Genomic DNA, 17,962 nt, shown 5'->3' with positions numbered 1-17,962 from the left:
GGGACCTTGATATATATTTCTATGTTTATTTCTCGGTTCTGTTTCTACTAAAACCCTATCATTAATTTTAATTTCTAAAGGCTTAGCCGTTTTATCGTATAATTCTTTATTTCTAATTTTATGTTTATTAATCAAATTTCTTGCCATTTTATGAGATTTTTGCATTCTATATTTTAGTTCTTTTGTATAATTTTCTACATTATAGATCGGATCGATTTGTTCCTTTTGTAATTCATGTGGCAATGTAGATTTCCTGCCAAATATTAATTCGAAAGGAGTAAATTTATTATCGAAAACCGAACTACTTGTAGTATTATGTAAAAATGTAAAGTATTTCAAATACGTATCCCAATCTGAATACGTTTCATCTAGATATGCACGTAAATATTCGTTAAAGACTCTATGGTTTCTTTCAACAGTACCAACAGTTTCGTGGTGATAAGCTGTTGAGAAATCATGATTAATTTTTAAAAGTTTTGTTAATTCCGAGAATAATTCATTTTTGTATTCCGTCCCTAAATCGGATCTAATGGCTTTCATTGTACCATATGTTAGTATAAAGTTTTCAAAAATAGCACATGCTATAGTTTTTGCTGATTTATCTGGTACGGCTACTGTTACCAGGTATTTAGAAAAGTCACAAATCATAGTAACAGCGAACTTGTTACCATAGTTTGATTCTGGAAGTGGACCTATTGTGTCGATAATCGCTATGTCAAATGGTTTGCAGGGTGTTGGAGTAAGGACAAGATTTTCTTTTGTTTTTGGTCTCACTTTATTTAAAAGACATTTATTGCAATTTTTCACGAATTTCGCTATATCACGTGTCATGTTTTTCCAGTAATATTTAGTTCTTAATTTGGCATATAACCTTTTTGTTCCGCAATGACCTCCGAACAGTGGATCTTCGTGATAAATTGTCATAAGTTGTTGTTTCTGTTCAATGTCTGTTACGGTCTCTACAGGGTCCGTCAATATTATTTGTAATGATTTTAAAATTTCATTTCCGCGGATTTTAAAATTCGTAATTGAAAAATTATTGAAAAAGATATCATTTTTTGGCCATTCTAATTGTTTAATATTGTGATTGACGGCTGCTTTTTCCAGCCTCGAAAGTAACTCATCTAAATTCGTTATTTCGTTAACAGTCACGAGATTAAGCAAATTGTATTTTTTATGTTTTAAATGCGCATAAATTTGTAAATTGGAGATCTCCTTATATTTATTATATTGTATTGTTGATTTTACTCGCGGTATCTTTTTTAAAAAATCGTATGAAAATTTATCATAAACTTGTACTTTATTATCGTTAGAGGTCGTATCATTTAAACTTATTTTTTCATTTTGTAATTCTTGTTGTTTAGTTTGTGATCGCGTTTTAACGGCTAAAACGTGTTTTGTCGAATCTTTAATCTCGTCTATACTTATACGCGAAAGAGCATCAGCCACAACATTCGATTTTCCTTTAATATATTCAATTGTAAAATGGTATTCTGATAAATCTAATCTGATTCTAGAGAGTTTCGAGGAAGGGTCTTTCATGTTAAAAAGATAAACTAGTGGTCTATGATCGGATTTTACTGTGAAGTTTGTACCGTAAACATATGGACGAAAATGCTTTATAGCGAAATGTATTGCTAAAAGTTCTAATTCTATGATTGCCTTTTTCTGTTCGGCTTTATTGAAAGATTTTGATGCAAAGCAAATCGGTAAGTCATTATCTCCATGCTTTTGGCTTAATATAGCGCCGCAACCACTCTTAGATACATCTACAGTGATAATAAATTCTTTTGAAAAATCAGGGTATTGTAATAATTGCGGAGACATTAATGATAATCTTAATTTTTCGAAAGCATTTTCGCAAGCATCATCCCAAACAAATTCAACTTTTTTCCGATTTAGACGATTTAAAGGGGCTGCCAGTGACGCAAAGTTAGGTATAAAACGCCTATAATAATTTGCAAATGCAACGAATCGCCTAACAGCGTCTTTGTCTTTTGGCTTAGTGTATTTTTTAATTGCGTCTATTTTTGAGTCATCTGGCAGCAGGCCTTTGGAGGTGCATTTATGGCCTAAAAAAGTTACTTCAGAACGAAGGAAATTGCATTTGTTGGGATTTAACTTTAAATTGAATTTTCTACAAGTTTCGAAAACTTTTTCTAAATTTTTGAGGTGATGTGTCTCGCTACATCCGATGACGATAACATCGTCAATGTACATAAAAGCTTGATTTGGCGAAATGCCTGAAAATGCTAATGACATCATACGTGAAAAAGAGTTTGGTGCTATATTTAAACCGAAAGGTAAAACTTTCCAACGAAAAGCTCCTCGATCTGTACTGAAAGATGTAACGTCTCTAGAATTAACATGAAGTGGTATTTGGTGAAAACCAGAAAAAAGATCTAAAGTCGAAAAATATTTGGCTCTGCCAAGATTGTCGAGTATGTCGTCTACGCGTGCCAACGGAAATTTGTCTGCGATAAGCTTTTTGTTGACTGCTCTGAAATCAACGCACATACGGTAAGACTTTTGGCCTGTAGGATCCTTTTTCGGCACCAAGATTAAAGGGCTGTTATAATTAGAAAAGCTGGGTTCTATTAAATCATTTCGCATTAAATTTTCGACTTGTTTATTAATTTCTTCACGTTGTGTATATGGTAAACGATAATTTTTTATATAGACTGGATTTTTATCAGTTAAACGTAGCTTTTGTTCGTAAAAGTTATTTAAAGTCATACGATCAGTTTTTAAAGCGAATACATCGGCATATTTTAAGCATAAATCTAGTAATTGTTTTTGAGCATAACCCGGCATTTGATTTTTCAAAATTTTCGTTAATTCCTCTAAGCGTTTTTGATCTTTTGAAGTTTCACTGATTTTGTAGACATTGTAGTTGGTGATATCTTCCGTTACGATATTGCAATTGTTGACATGTTTTACTTCGTCAGTAATATTTAAAATTTTTATAACTGGATTATTTGTGTCAACAATGCACTTTGCCGTAAAAACACCATTACAGATTTCTTGCGAGTCTACAAAAACAGGATTATCGCATTTTGGTAATTTAAATAACCGATAAACTTCACATCTCGGAGGAATAACTAAAGAATCGGTACTTGTGCCGTGTAAAATTGGTATATTTGCGTTATCTAATCCGGTATTAATAGTTATGCTATCGCTTGCGTAATTAATAATGCATTTATTTAATTTTAAAAAGTCTTTGCCGAGTATTCCGTCTGAAGGTATATTGAAATCGTCGTTAACTACATGTAAAGTATGCGGTATTAAAAATTTATATGCAATTAAGTTGGTTTTTAAGGTTCCTAAAGTTGAAATTGTTTCAGGCGTTACGCCTGTTATGTTGGTTATTTCGTTAGTATTAAAGTTACAATTTTGAGATAAACTTGAAATTTAGATTAAAGAAATATCTGCTTGAGAATCTACTAGAAAAGTACATGGTTTGTAGGAATCGCTACATTGAAGTTCAATAAAATCTGAATAATTAAGGTTCAAGCAGTAGATGGATTTTAATATTTTTGAAGAAGATTCGTTTAATTGTCTAAATCGTGATCCCGATCCCCCAGTGTTCGCTCCTGAGGGTCGTTCACGTTTAAAGCGCGTACATTGGCATTACTTCGCGAATTTGAACGTCTATTATTATTAGCATTATTGTTACTACTACTAGGCTGATTATTTCTATTAGTGCTATATCTGTCATTATTACCTCTATTAGAATTATTGTACCCGTAATTATTATTGTTGTAATTATTTCTATTGTTATTGTTGAATCTTGCATTTGGATTGTTGTACCTATTATTGAAATTATTACCTCTATAATTTCCTCGAAAACTATTTTGCCAATTACCACGAGTACGGAATACTAGTACTTGTCTTTCTTTTACCTCATTATTACGTTCGACTATCATTTTTGCAACTACGTCTTTTGAATCACTGAAGGTAGTTGAAGCCAGGATGGATTTGACCAACTCTGAACGAGTGTTCAACCTGCACACATTCACTGTTTGCTCTACGGCCATTTCATGTGCCTTGGCTTGTGTCATACCTTCAATAATCAAACAACGTTCCAATGCGTCGGATAGTTCTTCAACGCGCTTAGCAAAGTCCGAGTAGTTATTATTGATGACATGTAAGGACGCTATTTTACCAGAAACAACTTTCGAGTTGTCTGGTTTTATTCTATTTCTCAAGGCAGTCTTTATGTCCTCAACTGAGTTTATCACGGTTGGCAATGCTTCGCGTGCTTTTCCCTCAAGTTTGGATTTCAAAAATGCAATAAAAGTACTATTTAAATTTTCATCTGAGAAGACTTCAATTAATTTTATTTTGTCGATAAAAGATTCTAGTGCCAGTGGATCGCCGCTGTAGTTGTCCCTAATAATTGAGGCGCAACTGGTAATGAACACCTTTTTCTGTTCTGAGGTTGCCATGATTGAAATATTGTTATTCGATTGTAAATCTGAAGAATTATTTGTTGAAGGCAAAGTAGAAGAATTTGAAGTAGAGTGAGAATTGGAAAAGTCAGCTCCTGACTGAAAATTGGAAGTGCTAGTTAGTAGGTTGTCTGAATTATAAGACGGATTTGCTGAAGGCTGAGTTTTTATAATATTAGTTACTGGCTGAAAATTTGAACTATTATTTTCTGCGATATCTGAGTCATTAAATCCTAAAAAATCTTCTTGACGAGCTAGTGAACACCTTCCTTTAGAGCTTGATTTTTCGCTGGAATTGCCCTCAGAATCGGACATGTGTTTGAAACAGGGTAATTTTATTGAAAATTATTTCAAAAGAAAAAAAAATTTTGTAAATCAGAAATATTTTGTAAATCCGAGTATTATTTGAAAATCCGGTTAATATTTGTCGCGTTTGGTATAAATTTTATAAAATGGTAAGTCTGGTTAAGAAAGTTATATAATTGTTTTTTTTTTTTTTAAACAAAGGAACATCCGGTATGCGGATTTTCTCTAAATTATAGGATAGCGAAATGCCTACCCCCCTTCCGTGCCGAACTTAGTCGGACTTACCGACTGTCCCCCACTAGGTTAGCCCCGATAGCTAACCAATGGACAGGCTGTCCTAAAAAGGACACTTGGTCTGTGGTTTCTCGCCCCCCAGAATGGGCTTTGCAAAAGGAAATAGGCAAGCGTGTTCCGGTTTTATTTATTTTGTAAAAACCGGAACAGGCTGGTATATTTTTTTTCGGACTATTGGAAAAAAATATAAAAAAACCGCACTTGTTTCCACAAGCCTAACCAAAATTTTATTTTTTTCGAATATACGGCGATGTTTACGTCCACATCGCTTTATATTGAAAGTATGAAAAACGTATTTTGTATCGCAGACGCACTGCTTTCTATCAATCTTCTATTATATTGCGGACGCACCGCTATTAATAAAATCTCCAAACTGTTTCACGAGAACACGTATATATATATAATTTCTACAGCAAACGAAACGCTTTGTTTAAAATTGTAGTTAATGAAAATTTTTTTAATTTTTTTTCATATTAAATTCATGTGTTATATAAAGGCAAAAATTTCATTTTATGGCATATCATTATATATGTATTAGTGTAGTAATGTATTAAGACATTTTTTTTTGTATTGAGGGTATATGTTACTACGTATTTAAACTGTGAAATGTTACTTGTAAATGTTTACAAAAAATACTATTCATGGTTTGAAAGTATTTGAGAAATATTTGGAAAAAGTTATATTTATTTAATTTTTGAAAACCGCAATCGGTTGATTTTCAGCATTTGTAGGCTACATAAAAATAGTACATAAACCTTTGTATGGCGCTTACGATTAAAACCAGTATTTGAAAATAAAATACATACTTTGCTCCTTCCCTTGATATTTCGTGGTTCATCTGCAAGTTGACATCTTCACCGGTACCTTTTAATTGTATGGCTAATGGGTGTTCCACGCCTTTCGAAGTGTGATGATAATCTGCCTTTATGTAATTTTCATTTGTTTCCAGGCAAGTGATGAATTTTGGATGATTTTTTTTTTTTTGTTGAAAAATTTTAGAATCCATGTATGTGTTTCGTAGATTTGTTTTAAATGTAAATGTTTATTGTTGCCATTAATTCAGTTTCTTCGCTTTGAAAAAAAATTTTTTTTTTTTTTGTGTGATTGTGTAATTTTGAATTTTTTTTTTTTTTTTGCTTTAATTTTTCAGTTTTTGATTTTTTTGTATTATTTATTTATTTTTTTTTATTATTATTTTGTTGATTTAAGCATATTTTGTGTAATTGTGTAGTTTACAATGTTTTTTGTAGGTTTTGTATTTTTTGAAGATTTTCCTTTTTAACACTTGAGTTCGTTTAAACTGTATTATGTATGTACAATGTTGCGCCGTAGTTTCGGAGCTCTAAAACGACACCGCAATTTCCAATTTTTTTCCTTTGCGAAATTTTTCCATCAACGCCGCAACTTAGGAATTGAAACGTCATTTTTCCCATATTAACGTAGCAAACTCTCACCACCTTCACTTTTATTCGGTGAGAAACCATCACTGTGATAATGTTGATATTTAAAAAAATGTTCAACATATTTTTATGGCAAAAATTATTTTTGGAAATCTTTTGTTTCTGCGATTCGCAATCAATTTACGTTTTTCCACGCCTACTTTTTGGTATTAAACGGTATCAACTCCCTATGGGACTGTACTACGTTAGGCACAATAATTTTCTCTGCTACTGTCTTCTGATATCCCGTTTCGTGGATTTTTGGCACCGTCATTCGGTTATTAACGCTAGTTTTTAGCGAAGCGTAGAAAATTAGTATATATATTAAAATATGCTGCACTTTGAAATAAAAAGTTTTGGCGATTTTCTTACACAAACGTTTTTATTATTTCCGAGTTAAAACATGGAAAAGAATCGCATTATTCTAACAAAAAAATTCTTTCGTTGCGAACGCATGTCACGGTCGCCATGTAAAGTGGCATTTCGATGCCACTTAATTTTGGGCATACAGCCCCTCGCGCGCCCACACACGCAAAATAAATAAACACCGCACTTGCTTTAAGTTTTATTTGCACAATAAATGTTTAGTTTTAATAAACCTAGTCCTTAGTTATTTTATTCTTAGTTTTATTAACTACGCCGTTCTTTCTCGCGTGTATTGGGGCAGCCGGTTCACTTCAAACTCTGCCCAAAAACTCAAAACTGCTGACGCTTCAAAGCAGCCCTGCCGCTATGCCAAAAGTGCATAGCGGTAAAATCGCATGATGCAGTGACGTGATAGAGTCGAGTAACGGAAGATTCAGCCAATCAGAATTCTCTCCGTCATTCGACTCTTTCACCCAGTAACGCCAAGTGCATACATGCATGGTTGCATGTGTGGGTGATGCCAGCTATTTTAGTTTTTAGTTGGCTGGCACTACATGACGCTACATCATCCCCCTTTGGAAAAGAAGAATTTGGCAAGGTGATCAGTCTTGCCACATTCTTCTTTAGGCTATATCAAAAAGAGTTAAAATTGAAATTTGCAAAAAGAAAAAAGGAAAAGTTAATTTTTAGATTTTGATAATTTAGTTTAGTTTGAAGTGAGCCGATATTTTATCTTGTATGGTAAGCTTATTGTATAAGCTACTACTATTACTACTACTTAACGTGAGTAAGTTGCTATCTCTTTATATTATTTAGGTGACATATATTTAGTAAATTAGCTCGTATCGAAATTAACATAAACATTTTTTTTTTGTTTTTTTTTTTTTTACATTCCTTGGCATATTCATAAAATATATTCATATTTAAAGATTAATTAGTAAAATTTAAAAGTACTATAAATTTTAATAAAATTTTTGGATACGGTTTTTATGTACAGTTTTTTCAATTTTATTAATTTCATCATAAATTGTTACATTTGGTCCGTCGATATTATTTATTATGTAGGGACCTTGATATATATTTCTATGTTTATTTCTCGGTTCTGTTTCTACTAAAACCCTATCATTAATTTTAATTTCTAAAGGCTTAGCCGTTTTATCGTATAATTCTTTATTTCTAATTTTATGTTTATTAATCAAATTTCTTGCCATTTTATGAGATTTTTGCATTCTATATTTTAGTTCTTTTGTATAATTTTCTACATTATAGATCGGATCGATTTGTTCCTTTTGTAATTCATGTGGCAATGTAGATTTCCTGCCAAATATTAATTCGAAAGGAGTAAATTTATTATCGAAAACCGAACTACTTGTAGTATTATGTAAAAATGTAAAGTATTTCAAATACGTATCCCAATCTGAATACGTTTCATCTAGATATGCACGTAAATATTCGTTAAAGACTCTATGGTTTCTTTCAACAGTACCAACAGTTTCGTGGTGATAAGCTGTTGAGAAATCATGATTAATTTTTAAAAGTTTTGTTAATTCCGAGAATAATTCATTTTTGTATTCCGTCCCTAAATCGGATCTAATGGCTTTCATTGTACCATATGTTAGTATAAAGTTTTCAAAAATAGCACATGCTATAGTTTTTGCTGATTTATCTGGTACGGCTACTGTTACCAGGTATTTAGAAAAGTCACAAATCATAGTAACAGCGAACTTGTTACCATAGTTTGATTCTGGAAGTGGACCTATTGTGTCGATAATCGCTATGTCAAATGGTTTGCAGGGTGTTGGAGTAAGGACAAGATTTTCTTTTGTTTTTGGTCTCACTTTATTTAAAAGACATTTATTGCAATTTTTCACGAATTTCGCTATATCACGTGTCATGTTTTTCCAGTAATATTTAGTTCTTAATTTGGCATATAACCTTTTTGTTCCGCAATGACCTCCGAACAGTGGATCTTCGTGATAAATTGTCATAAGTTGTTGTTTCTGTTCAATGTCTGTTACGGTCTCTACAGGGTCCGTCAATATTATTTGTAATGATTTTAAAATTTCATTTCCGCGGATTTTAAAATTCGTAATTGAAAAATTATTGAAAAAGATATCATTTTTTGGCCATTCTAATTGTTTAATATTGTGATTGACGGCTGCTTTTTCCAGCCTCGAAAGTAACTCATCTAAATTCGTTATTTCGTTAACAGTCACGAGATTAAGCAAATTGTATTTTTTATGTTTTAAATGCGCATAAATTTGTAAATTGGAGATCTCCTTATATTTATTATATTGTATTGTTGATTTTACTCGCGGTATCTTTTTTAAAAAATCGTATGAAAATTTATCATAAACTTGTACTTTATTATCGTTAGAGGTCGTATCATTTAAACTTATTTTTTCATTTTGTAATTCTTGTTGTTTAGTTTGTGATCGCGTTTTAACGGCTAAAACGTGTTTTGTCGAATCTTTAATCTCGTCTATACTTATACGCGAAAGAGCATCAGCCACAACATTCGATTTTCCTTTAATATATTCAATTGTAAAATGGTATTCTGATAAATCTAATCTGATTCTAGAGAGTTTCGAGGAAGGGTCTTTCATGTTAAAAAGATAAACTAGTGGTCTATGATCGGATTTTACTGTGAAGTTTGTACCGTAAACATATGGACGAAAATGCTTTATAGCGAAATGTATTGCTAAAAGTTCTAATTCTATGATTGCCTTTTTCTGTTCGGCTTTATTGAAAGATTTTGATGCAAAGCAAATCGGTAAGTCATTATCTCCATGCTTTTGGCTTAATATAGCGCCGCAACCACTCTTAGATACATCTACAGTGATAATAAATTCTTTTGAAAAATCAGGGTATTGTAATAATTGCGGAGACATTAATGATAATCTTAATTTTTCGAAAGCATTTTCGCAAGCATCATCCCAAACAAATTCAACTTTTTTCCGATTTAGACGATTTAAAGGGGCTGCCAGTGACGCAAAGTTAGGTATAAAACGCCTATAATAATTTGCAAATGCAACGAATCGCCTAACAGCGTCTTTGTCTTTTGGCTTAGTGTATTTTTTAATTGCGTCTATTTTTGAGTCATCTGGCAGCAGGCCTTTGGAGGTGCATTTATGACCTAAAAAAGTTACTTCAGAACGAAGGAAATTGCATTTGTTGGGATTTAACTTTAAATTGAATTTTCTACAAGTTTCGAAAACTTTTTCTAAATTTTTGAGGTGATGTGTCTCGCTACATCCGATGACGATAACATCGTCAATGTACATAAAAGCTTGATTTGGCGAAATGCCTGAAAATGCTAATGACATCATACGTGAAAAAGAGTTTGGTGCTATATTTAAACCGAAAGGTAAAACTTTCCAACGAAAAGCTCCTCGATCTGTACTGAAAGATGTAACGTCTCTAGAATTAACATGAAGTGGTATTTGGTGAAAACCAGAAAAAAGATCTAAAGTCGAAAAATATTTGGCTCTGCCAAGATTGTCGAGTATGTCGTCTACGCGTGCCAACGGAAATTTGTCTGCGATAAGCTTTTTGTTGACTGCTCTGAAATCAACGCACATACGGTAAGACTTTTGGCCTGTAGGATCCTTTTTCGGCACCAAGATTAAAGGGCTGTTATAATTAGAAAAGCTGGGTTCTATTAAATCATTTCGCATTAAATTTTCGACTTGTTTATTAATTTCTTCACGTTGTGTATATGGTAAACGATAATTTTTTATATAGACTGGATTTTTATCAGTTAAACGTAGCTTTTGTTCGTAAAAGTTATTTAAAGTCATACGATCAGTTTTTAAAGCGAATACATCGGCATATTTTAAGCATAAATCTAGTAATTGTTTTTGAGCATAACCCGGCATTTGATTTTTCAAAATTTTCGTTAATTCCTCTAAGCGTTTTTGATCTTTTGAAGTTTCACTGATTTTGTAGACATTGTAGTTGGTGATATCTTCCGTTACGATATTGCAATTGTTGACATGTTTTACTTCGTCAGTAATATTTAAAATTTTTATAACTGGATTATTTGTGTCAACAATGCACTTTGCCGTAAAAACACCATTACAGATTTCTTGCGAGTCTACAAAAACAGGATTATCGCATTTTGGTAATTTAAATAACCGATAAACTTCACATCTCGGAGGAATAACTAAAGAATCGGTACTTGTGCCGTGTAAAATTGGTATATTTGCGTTATCTAATCCGGTATTAATAGTTATGCTATCGCTTGCGTAATTAATAATGCATTTATTTAATTTTAAAAAGTCTTTGCCGAGTATTCCGTCTGAAGGTATATTGAAATCGTCGTTAACTACATGTAAAGTATGCGGTATTAAAAATTTATATGCAATTAAGTTGGTTTTTAAGGTTCCTAAAGTTGAAATTGTTTCAGGCGTTACGCCTGTTATGTTGGTTATTTCGTTAGTATTAAAGTTACAATTTTGAGATAAACTTGAAATTTAGATTAAAGAAATATCTGCTTGAGAATCTACTAGAAAAGTACATGGTTTGTAGGAATCGCTACATTGAAGTTCAATAAAATCTGAATAATTAAGGTTCAAGCAGTAGATGGATTTTAATATTTTTGAAGAAGATTCGTTTAATTGTCTAAATCGTGATCCCGATCCCCCAGTGTTCGCTCCTGAGGGTCGTTCACGTTTAAAGCGCGTACATTGGCATTACTTCGCGAATTTGAACGTCTATTATTATTAGCATTATTGTTACTACTACTAGGCTGATTATTTCTATTAGTGCTATATCTGTCATTATTACCTCTATTAGAATTATTGTACCCGTAATTATTATTGTTGTAATTATTTCTATTGTTATTGTTGAATCTTGCATTTGGATTGTTGTACCTATTATTGAAATTATTACCTCTATAATTTCCTCGAAAACTATTTTGCCAATTACCACGAGTACGGAATACTAGTACTTGTCTTTCTTTTACCTCATTATTACGTTCGACTATCATTTTTGCAACTACGTCTTTTGAATCACTGAAGGTAGTTGAAGCCAGGATGGATTTGACCAACTCTGAACGAGTGTTCAACCTGCACACATTCACTGTTTGCTCTACGGCCATTTCATGTGCCTTGGCTTGTGTCATACCTTCAATAATCAAACAACGTTCCAATGCGTCGGATAGTTCTTCAACGCGCTTAGCAAAGTCCGAGTAGTTATTATTGATGACATGTAAGGACGCTATTTTACCAGAAACAACTTTCGAGTTGTCTGGTTTTATTCTATTTCTCAAGGCAGTCTTTATGTCCTCAACTGAGTTTATCACGGTTGGCAATGCTTCGCGTGCTTTTCCCTCAAGTTTGGATTTCAAAAATGCAATAAAAGTACTATTTAAATTTTCATCTGAGAAGACTTCAATTAATTTTATTTTGTCGATAAAAGATTCTAGTGCCAGTGGATCGCCGCTGTAGTTGTCCCTAATAATTGAGGCGCAACTGGTAATGAACACCTTTTTCTGTTCTGAGGTTGCCATGATTGAAATATTGTTATTCGATTGTAAATCTGAAGAATTATTTGTTGAAGGCAAAGTAGAAGAATTTGAAGTAGAGTGAGAATTGGAAAAGTCAGCTCCTGACTGAAAATTGGAAGTGCTAGTTAGTAGGTTGTCTGAATTATAAGACGGATTTGCTGAAGGCTGAGTTTTTATAATATTAGTTACTGGCTGAAAATTTGAACTATTATTTTCTGCGATATCTGAGTCATTAAATCCTAAAAAATCTTCTTGACGAGCTAGTGAACACCTTCCTTTAGAGCTTGATTTTTCGCTGGAATTGCCCTCAGAATCGGACATGTGTTTGAAACAGGGTAATTTTATTGAAAATTATTTCAAAAGAAAAAAAAATTTTGTAAATCAGAAATATTTTGTAAATCCGAGTATTATTTGAAAATCCGGTTAATATTTGTCGCGTTTGGTATAAATTTTATAAAATGGTAAGTCTGGTTAAGAAAGTTATATAATTGTTTTTTTTTTTTTTAAACAAAGGAACATCCGGTATGCGGATTTTCTCTAAATTATAGGATAGCGAAATGCCTACCCCCCTTCCGTGCCGAACTTAGTCGGACTTACCGACTGTCCCCCACTAGGTTAGCCCCGATAGCTAACCAATGGACAGGCTGTCCTAAAAAGGACACTTGGTCTGTGGTTTCTCGCCCCCCAGAATGGGCTTTGCAAAAGGAAATAGGCAAGCGTGTTCCGGTTTTATTTATTTTGTAAAAACCGGAACAGGCTGGTATATTTTTTTTCGGACTATTGGAAAAAAATATAAAAAAACCGCACTTGTTTCCACAAGCCTAACCAAAATTTTATTTTTTTCGAATATACGGCGATGTTTACGTCCACATCGCTTTATATTGAAAGTATGAAAAACGTATTTTGTATCGCAGACGCACTGCTTTCTATCAATCTTCTATTATATTGCGGACGCACCGCTATTAATAAAATCTCCAAACTGTTTCACGAGAACACGTATATATATATAATTTCTACAGCAAACGAAACGCTTTGTTTAAAATTGTAGTTAATGAAAATTTTTTTAATTTTTTTTCATATTAAATTCATGTGTTATATAAAGGCAAAAATTTCATTTTATGGCATATCATTATATATGTATTAGTGTAGTAATGTATTAAGACATTTTTTTTTGTATTGAGGGTATATGTTACTACGTATTTAAACTGTGAAATGTTACTTGTAAATGTTTACAAAAAATACTATTCATGGTTTGAAAGTATTTGAGAAATATTTGGAAAAAGTTATATTTATTTAATTTTTGAAAACCGCAATCGGTTGATTTTCAGCATTTGTAGGCTACATAAAAATAGTACATAAACCTTTGTATGGCGCTTACGATTAAAACCAGTATTTGAAAATAAAATACATACTTTGCTCCTTCCCTTGATATTTCGTGGTTCATCTGCAAGTTGACATCTTCACCGGTACCTTTTAATTGTATGGCTAATGGGTGTTCCACGCCTTTCGAAGTGTGATGATAATCTGCCTTTATGTAATTTTCATTTGTTTCCAGGCAAGTGATGAATTTTGGATGATTTTTTTTTTTTTTGTTGAAAAATTTTAGAATCCATGTATGTGTTTCGTAGATTTGTTTTAAATGTAAATGTTTATTGTTGCCATTAATTCAGTTTCTTCGCTTTGAAAAAAAATTTTTTTTTTTTTTGTGTGATTGTGTAATTTTGAATTTTTTTTTTTTTTTTGCTTTAATTTTTCAGTTTTTGATTTTTTTGTATTATTTATTTATTTTTTTTTATTATTATTTTGTTGATTTAAGCATATTTTGTGTAATTGTGTAGTTTACAATGTTTTTTGTAGGTTTTGTATTTTTTGAAGATTTTCCTTTTTAACACTTGAGTTCGTTTAAACTGTATTATGTATGTACAATGTTGCGCCGTAGTTTCGGAGCTCTAAAACGACACCGCAATTTCCAATTTTTTTCCTTTGCGAAATTTTTCCATCAACGCCGCAACTTAGGAATTGAAACGTCATTTTTCCCATATTAACGTAGCAAACTCTCACCACCTTCACTTTTATTCGGTGAGAAACCATCACTGTGATAATGTTGATATTTAAAAAAATGTTCAACATATTTTTATGGCAAAAATTATTTTTGGAAATCTTTTGTTTCTGCGATTCGCAATCAATTTACGTTTTTCCACGCCTACTTTTTGGTATTAAACGGTATCAACTCCCTATGGGACTGTACTACGTTAGGCACAATAATTTTCTCTGCTACTGTCTTCTGATATCCCGTTTCGTGGATTTTTGGCACCGTCATTCGGTTATTAACGCTAGTTTTTAGCGAAGCGTAGAAAATTAGTATATATATTAAAATATGCTGCACTTTGAAATAAAAAGTTTTGGCGATTTTCTTACACAAACGTTTTTATTATTTCCGAGTTAAAACATGGAAAAGAATCGCATTATTCTAACAAAAAAATTCTTTCGTTGCGAACGCATGTCACGGTCGCCATGTAAAGTGGCATTTCGATGCCACTTAATTTTGGGCATACAGCCCCTCGCGCGCCCACACACGCAAAATAAATAAACACCGCACTTGCTTTAAGTTTTATTTGCACAATAAATGTTTAGTTTTAATAAACCTAGTCCTTAGTTATTTTATTCTTAGTTTTATTAACTACGCCGTTCTTTCTCGCGTGTATTGGGGCAGCCGGTTCACTTCAAACTCTGCCCAAAAACTCAAAACTGCTGACGCTTCAAAGCAGCCCTGCCGCTATGCCAAAAGTGCATAGCGGTAAAATCGCATGATGCAGTGACGTAATAGAGTCGAGTAACGGAAGATTCAGCCAATCAGAATTCTCTCCGTCATTCGACTCTTTCACCCAGTAACGCCAAGTGCATACATGCATGGTTGCATGTGTGGGTGATGCCAGCTATTTTAGTTTTTAGTTGGCTGGCACTACATGACGCTACATGACACCAACCATCTCTTTAATTGTAATGTGGAACCAACGCCTCTAACACCCCTTTCATTATGGTCCACCCCTGTCGAAACAGCAAGTTTCCTTGGACTCCCGTTAGAGGATATTGATGATAATTTGTGATCGGTCGCAGCTATTGGGTGGGGCGAAACATTGCTACAACAACAACAATCCTTTTTTATTCTTATTTGTTCATTAGATGGAAAACGAAATACAAATTAAACTAATAGATGTAAATTTTTTTATTGACGCAAATCGCTATTCCAGGCTGTTACGAAAGGCGCTCACACAGTTGAAAATTAATCCATCCTTGCCAAGTAATGCTTCTAACTGACATTATGAAACTTTCGGTTTAGTAGGTAATCTTTTTTCGAATATAAACTTGGTACGTTCCTGTATTGGTCTAAGTGTACTACTCCAACTGTTGCGGGCACGAGCGTAAGCTTCCGAACTCGAAAGCTCGCTTGAAAATTGTTTTTTGTTTTTTTGTTTTTGCTATTGTTAGCATCATTTTGACTTCCATGCTCTTTATTATCTAACAGAGCATGTGCCGATTCAGAATTAGATACTCTTGCGAATATTTTAGTTTTATTGCATAATCTGATTTAAATATGTTGGAGTCATGTCGCTAATGTATAGTTCTTTTTTTTTCAGTATGAACGTTACTTCCGACCACACACAACAGTTTGCGCGACTTTCTATGCCCCAATCCAATTTCCACCAGCGCCAGTACTGGCTTTTAAATTAAATCCTGATTCAACTTTAGCTCTCGTCGCGCGAGGGTGTTTGTTGTCATGCAATCCTGATCGTGTGGTATTAAAACGTATCGTCTTAAGCGGCCATCCAATGCGTATTAATCGCAAATCAGCAACTGTGCGCTATATGTTCTTTAATAAAGAAGATGTAGATTATTTTAAACCAGTTAAGCTACGGACAAAATGTGGACGTCTGGGGCATATCAAGGAGTCTCTTGGCACTCACGGCCACATGAAGTGTATATTTGATGGACAGTTGCGCTCTTACGATACGGTATTCATGTATCTATATAAACGAGTGTATCCTAAATGGACTTATGAAGAGTGTTTGATACGAGATGAAGCAATAGAGGATGAAAAAATGGAATAATATATATATATATATATATATACATATATATATACAAAAATTATAAAATTAATTTAGAATATAGGAATTAATTCAAAAATAGTATACAAAATTGGAGTTTATTAAGTAATTTTCATTATTATAGTATATATGTATGTACTGCATACGTACTATACGAACACCGGCATGGCATTTTCCTTTTTTAAACGGTTTTATTGAGCTTGACTTAGCCGGCACGAATTTTGTAATTGAAATTTACGTAACTTCCCGATAAGCTAAAAGCTTGAAACTTGGAATATAGGTCAGAACCCGATGACAACTCCGATAGTTGGCGCATGGATCGAAATATTTCAAAAAATCGTATTTGTGGTCCGATTTGGGTCATATTTGGAACCCATTACATACGGAAATAGAAATCGTTTTGTGAAAAAAACTCCCACTAGGTGGCGCAAGGATCGAGATATTAAAACGAATCGTATTTGTAGTCCAATTTGGAACATATTTGGACAAATATTACATACAGTCCGGTAGATGTGACATCAAAATACTTTGCAGTTCGAGGAGGGACAAGCATACGTGGCGCTGAATAGAGTAAAGTCTTTGGAAGGATTATGTATTGAGGACTTAGATTGTAACAAATTGTCAGGAAAGAGTCCATGTAATAATGAGTCACTAAATTAACTAAATAGAATGAGAAATAATAGGCCGCTTCCCAAGGCAGCCGGTTCTATGTATCGGAGCGACTCGGGATTTTTCCCGACCAAGGGCTGACATTTCAGTGAAACCCCATTTAATTTCTTGCAACCCTCCAACAAATTGTCACCCTCCCAGCAGATCCCTGCAGCGTGACTGCGCCATACTCTCGTGATCCGGGAAGGTATCGAACCCAATCCGGGTCCTCCTGACCCCGGTCCTGAGAAATGGTTTTGCTGCTATTGCTGAAAAAGAATATTTTTAGGACGGTCATATTCTTGTCAGTGTGTCACGTGCAAGGAATGGCTGCATAGGACAGGTTGCCCTGGGCTAGATCCCACAACCCGACGTCCTCGTAACTTTTATAAATCTTTTGGGGCTCCTTGCTGTTCACGCCCAAGGGCGTCCCGTAGTCTGCACCTTAGCGCCCAATGCTTACCCAGGGGCGTCCAGTCCCAGGGCCTCAACAGCAAATGCCTCCTAGCCTCACTAACACCTAGAGTGACGACGTCTCCCCCGTTGTACTTCAGAATTCTGCAGTTAAACTGTAATGGATTAACTGGGAAGATCACGGAATCGGTTTCATGAAGCGGCATAACATCCGCATTGCTACGATTCAAGAGACCAAATTGCCTGATATGGGTATAACGTCCACAGAAAAGATCGCGAGAGCAGAAATGGAGGCGGTCTTGCGTTTATCATACACCACTCAGGGCAATACAATCAGCCCAATTCTAAACGAAAATTCCGTGCGAGTTTTTTCCCTTCTCCCATTCCTCGTATTCTAAATAAAAATTCCTTGTGAGTTTTTTCACT

The 17,962-nt window shown here is 33.7% G+C and overlaps 1 protein-coding gene across 2 annotated transcripts in view; it reads left to right on the top strand.

Moving 5' to 3' along the window:
* The window catches only part of Tsr1 (Tsr1 ribosome assembly factor), a 42,049-nt gene extending 25,417 nt beyond the window's left edge, over positions 1–16,632 (top strand). For both annotated transcript variants that reach the window (XM_067788909.1, XM_067788908.1), the window contains one exon: positions 16,004–16,632. In XM_067788909.1, coding sequence (XP_067645010.1) covers positions 16,004–16,474 — 471 coding nt within the window. In that variant the 3' untranslated portion in view covers positions 16,475–16,632. The remainder of the gene's footprint in view (positions 1–16,003) is intronic.
* Positions 16,633–17,962: the final 1,330 nt, after the last annotated feature.

This window comes from Eurosta solidaginis, chromosome 5 (assembly GCF_040869045.1).
Source record: "Eurosta solidaginis isolate ZX-2024a chromosome 5, ASM4086904v1, whole genome shotgun sequence".
In the NCBI taxonomy this organism is placed as follows: domain Eukaryota; kingdom Metazoa; phylum Arthropoda; class Insecta; order Diptera; family Tephritidae; genus Eurosta; species Eurosta solidaginis.
This window is presented reverse-complemented; position numbering and strand designations above follow the sequence as displayed.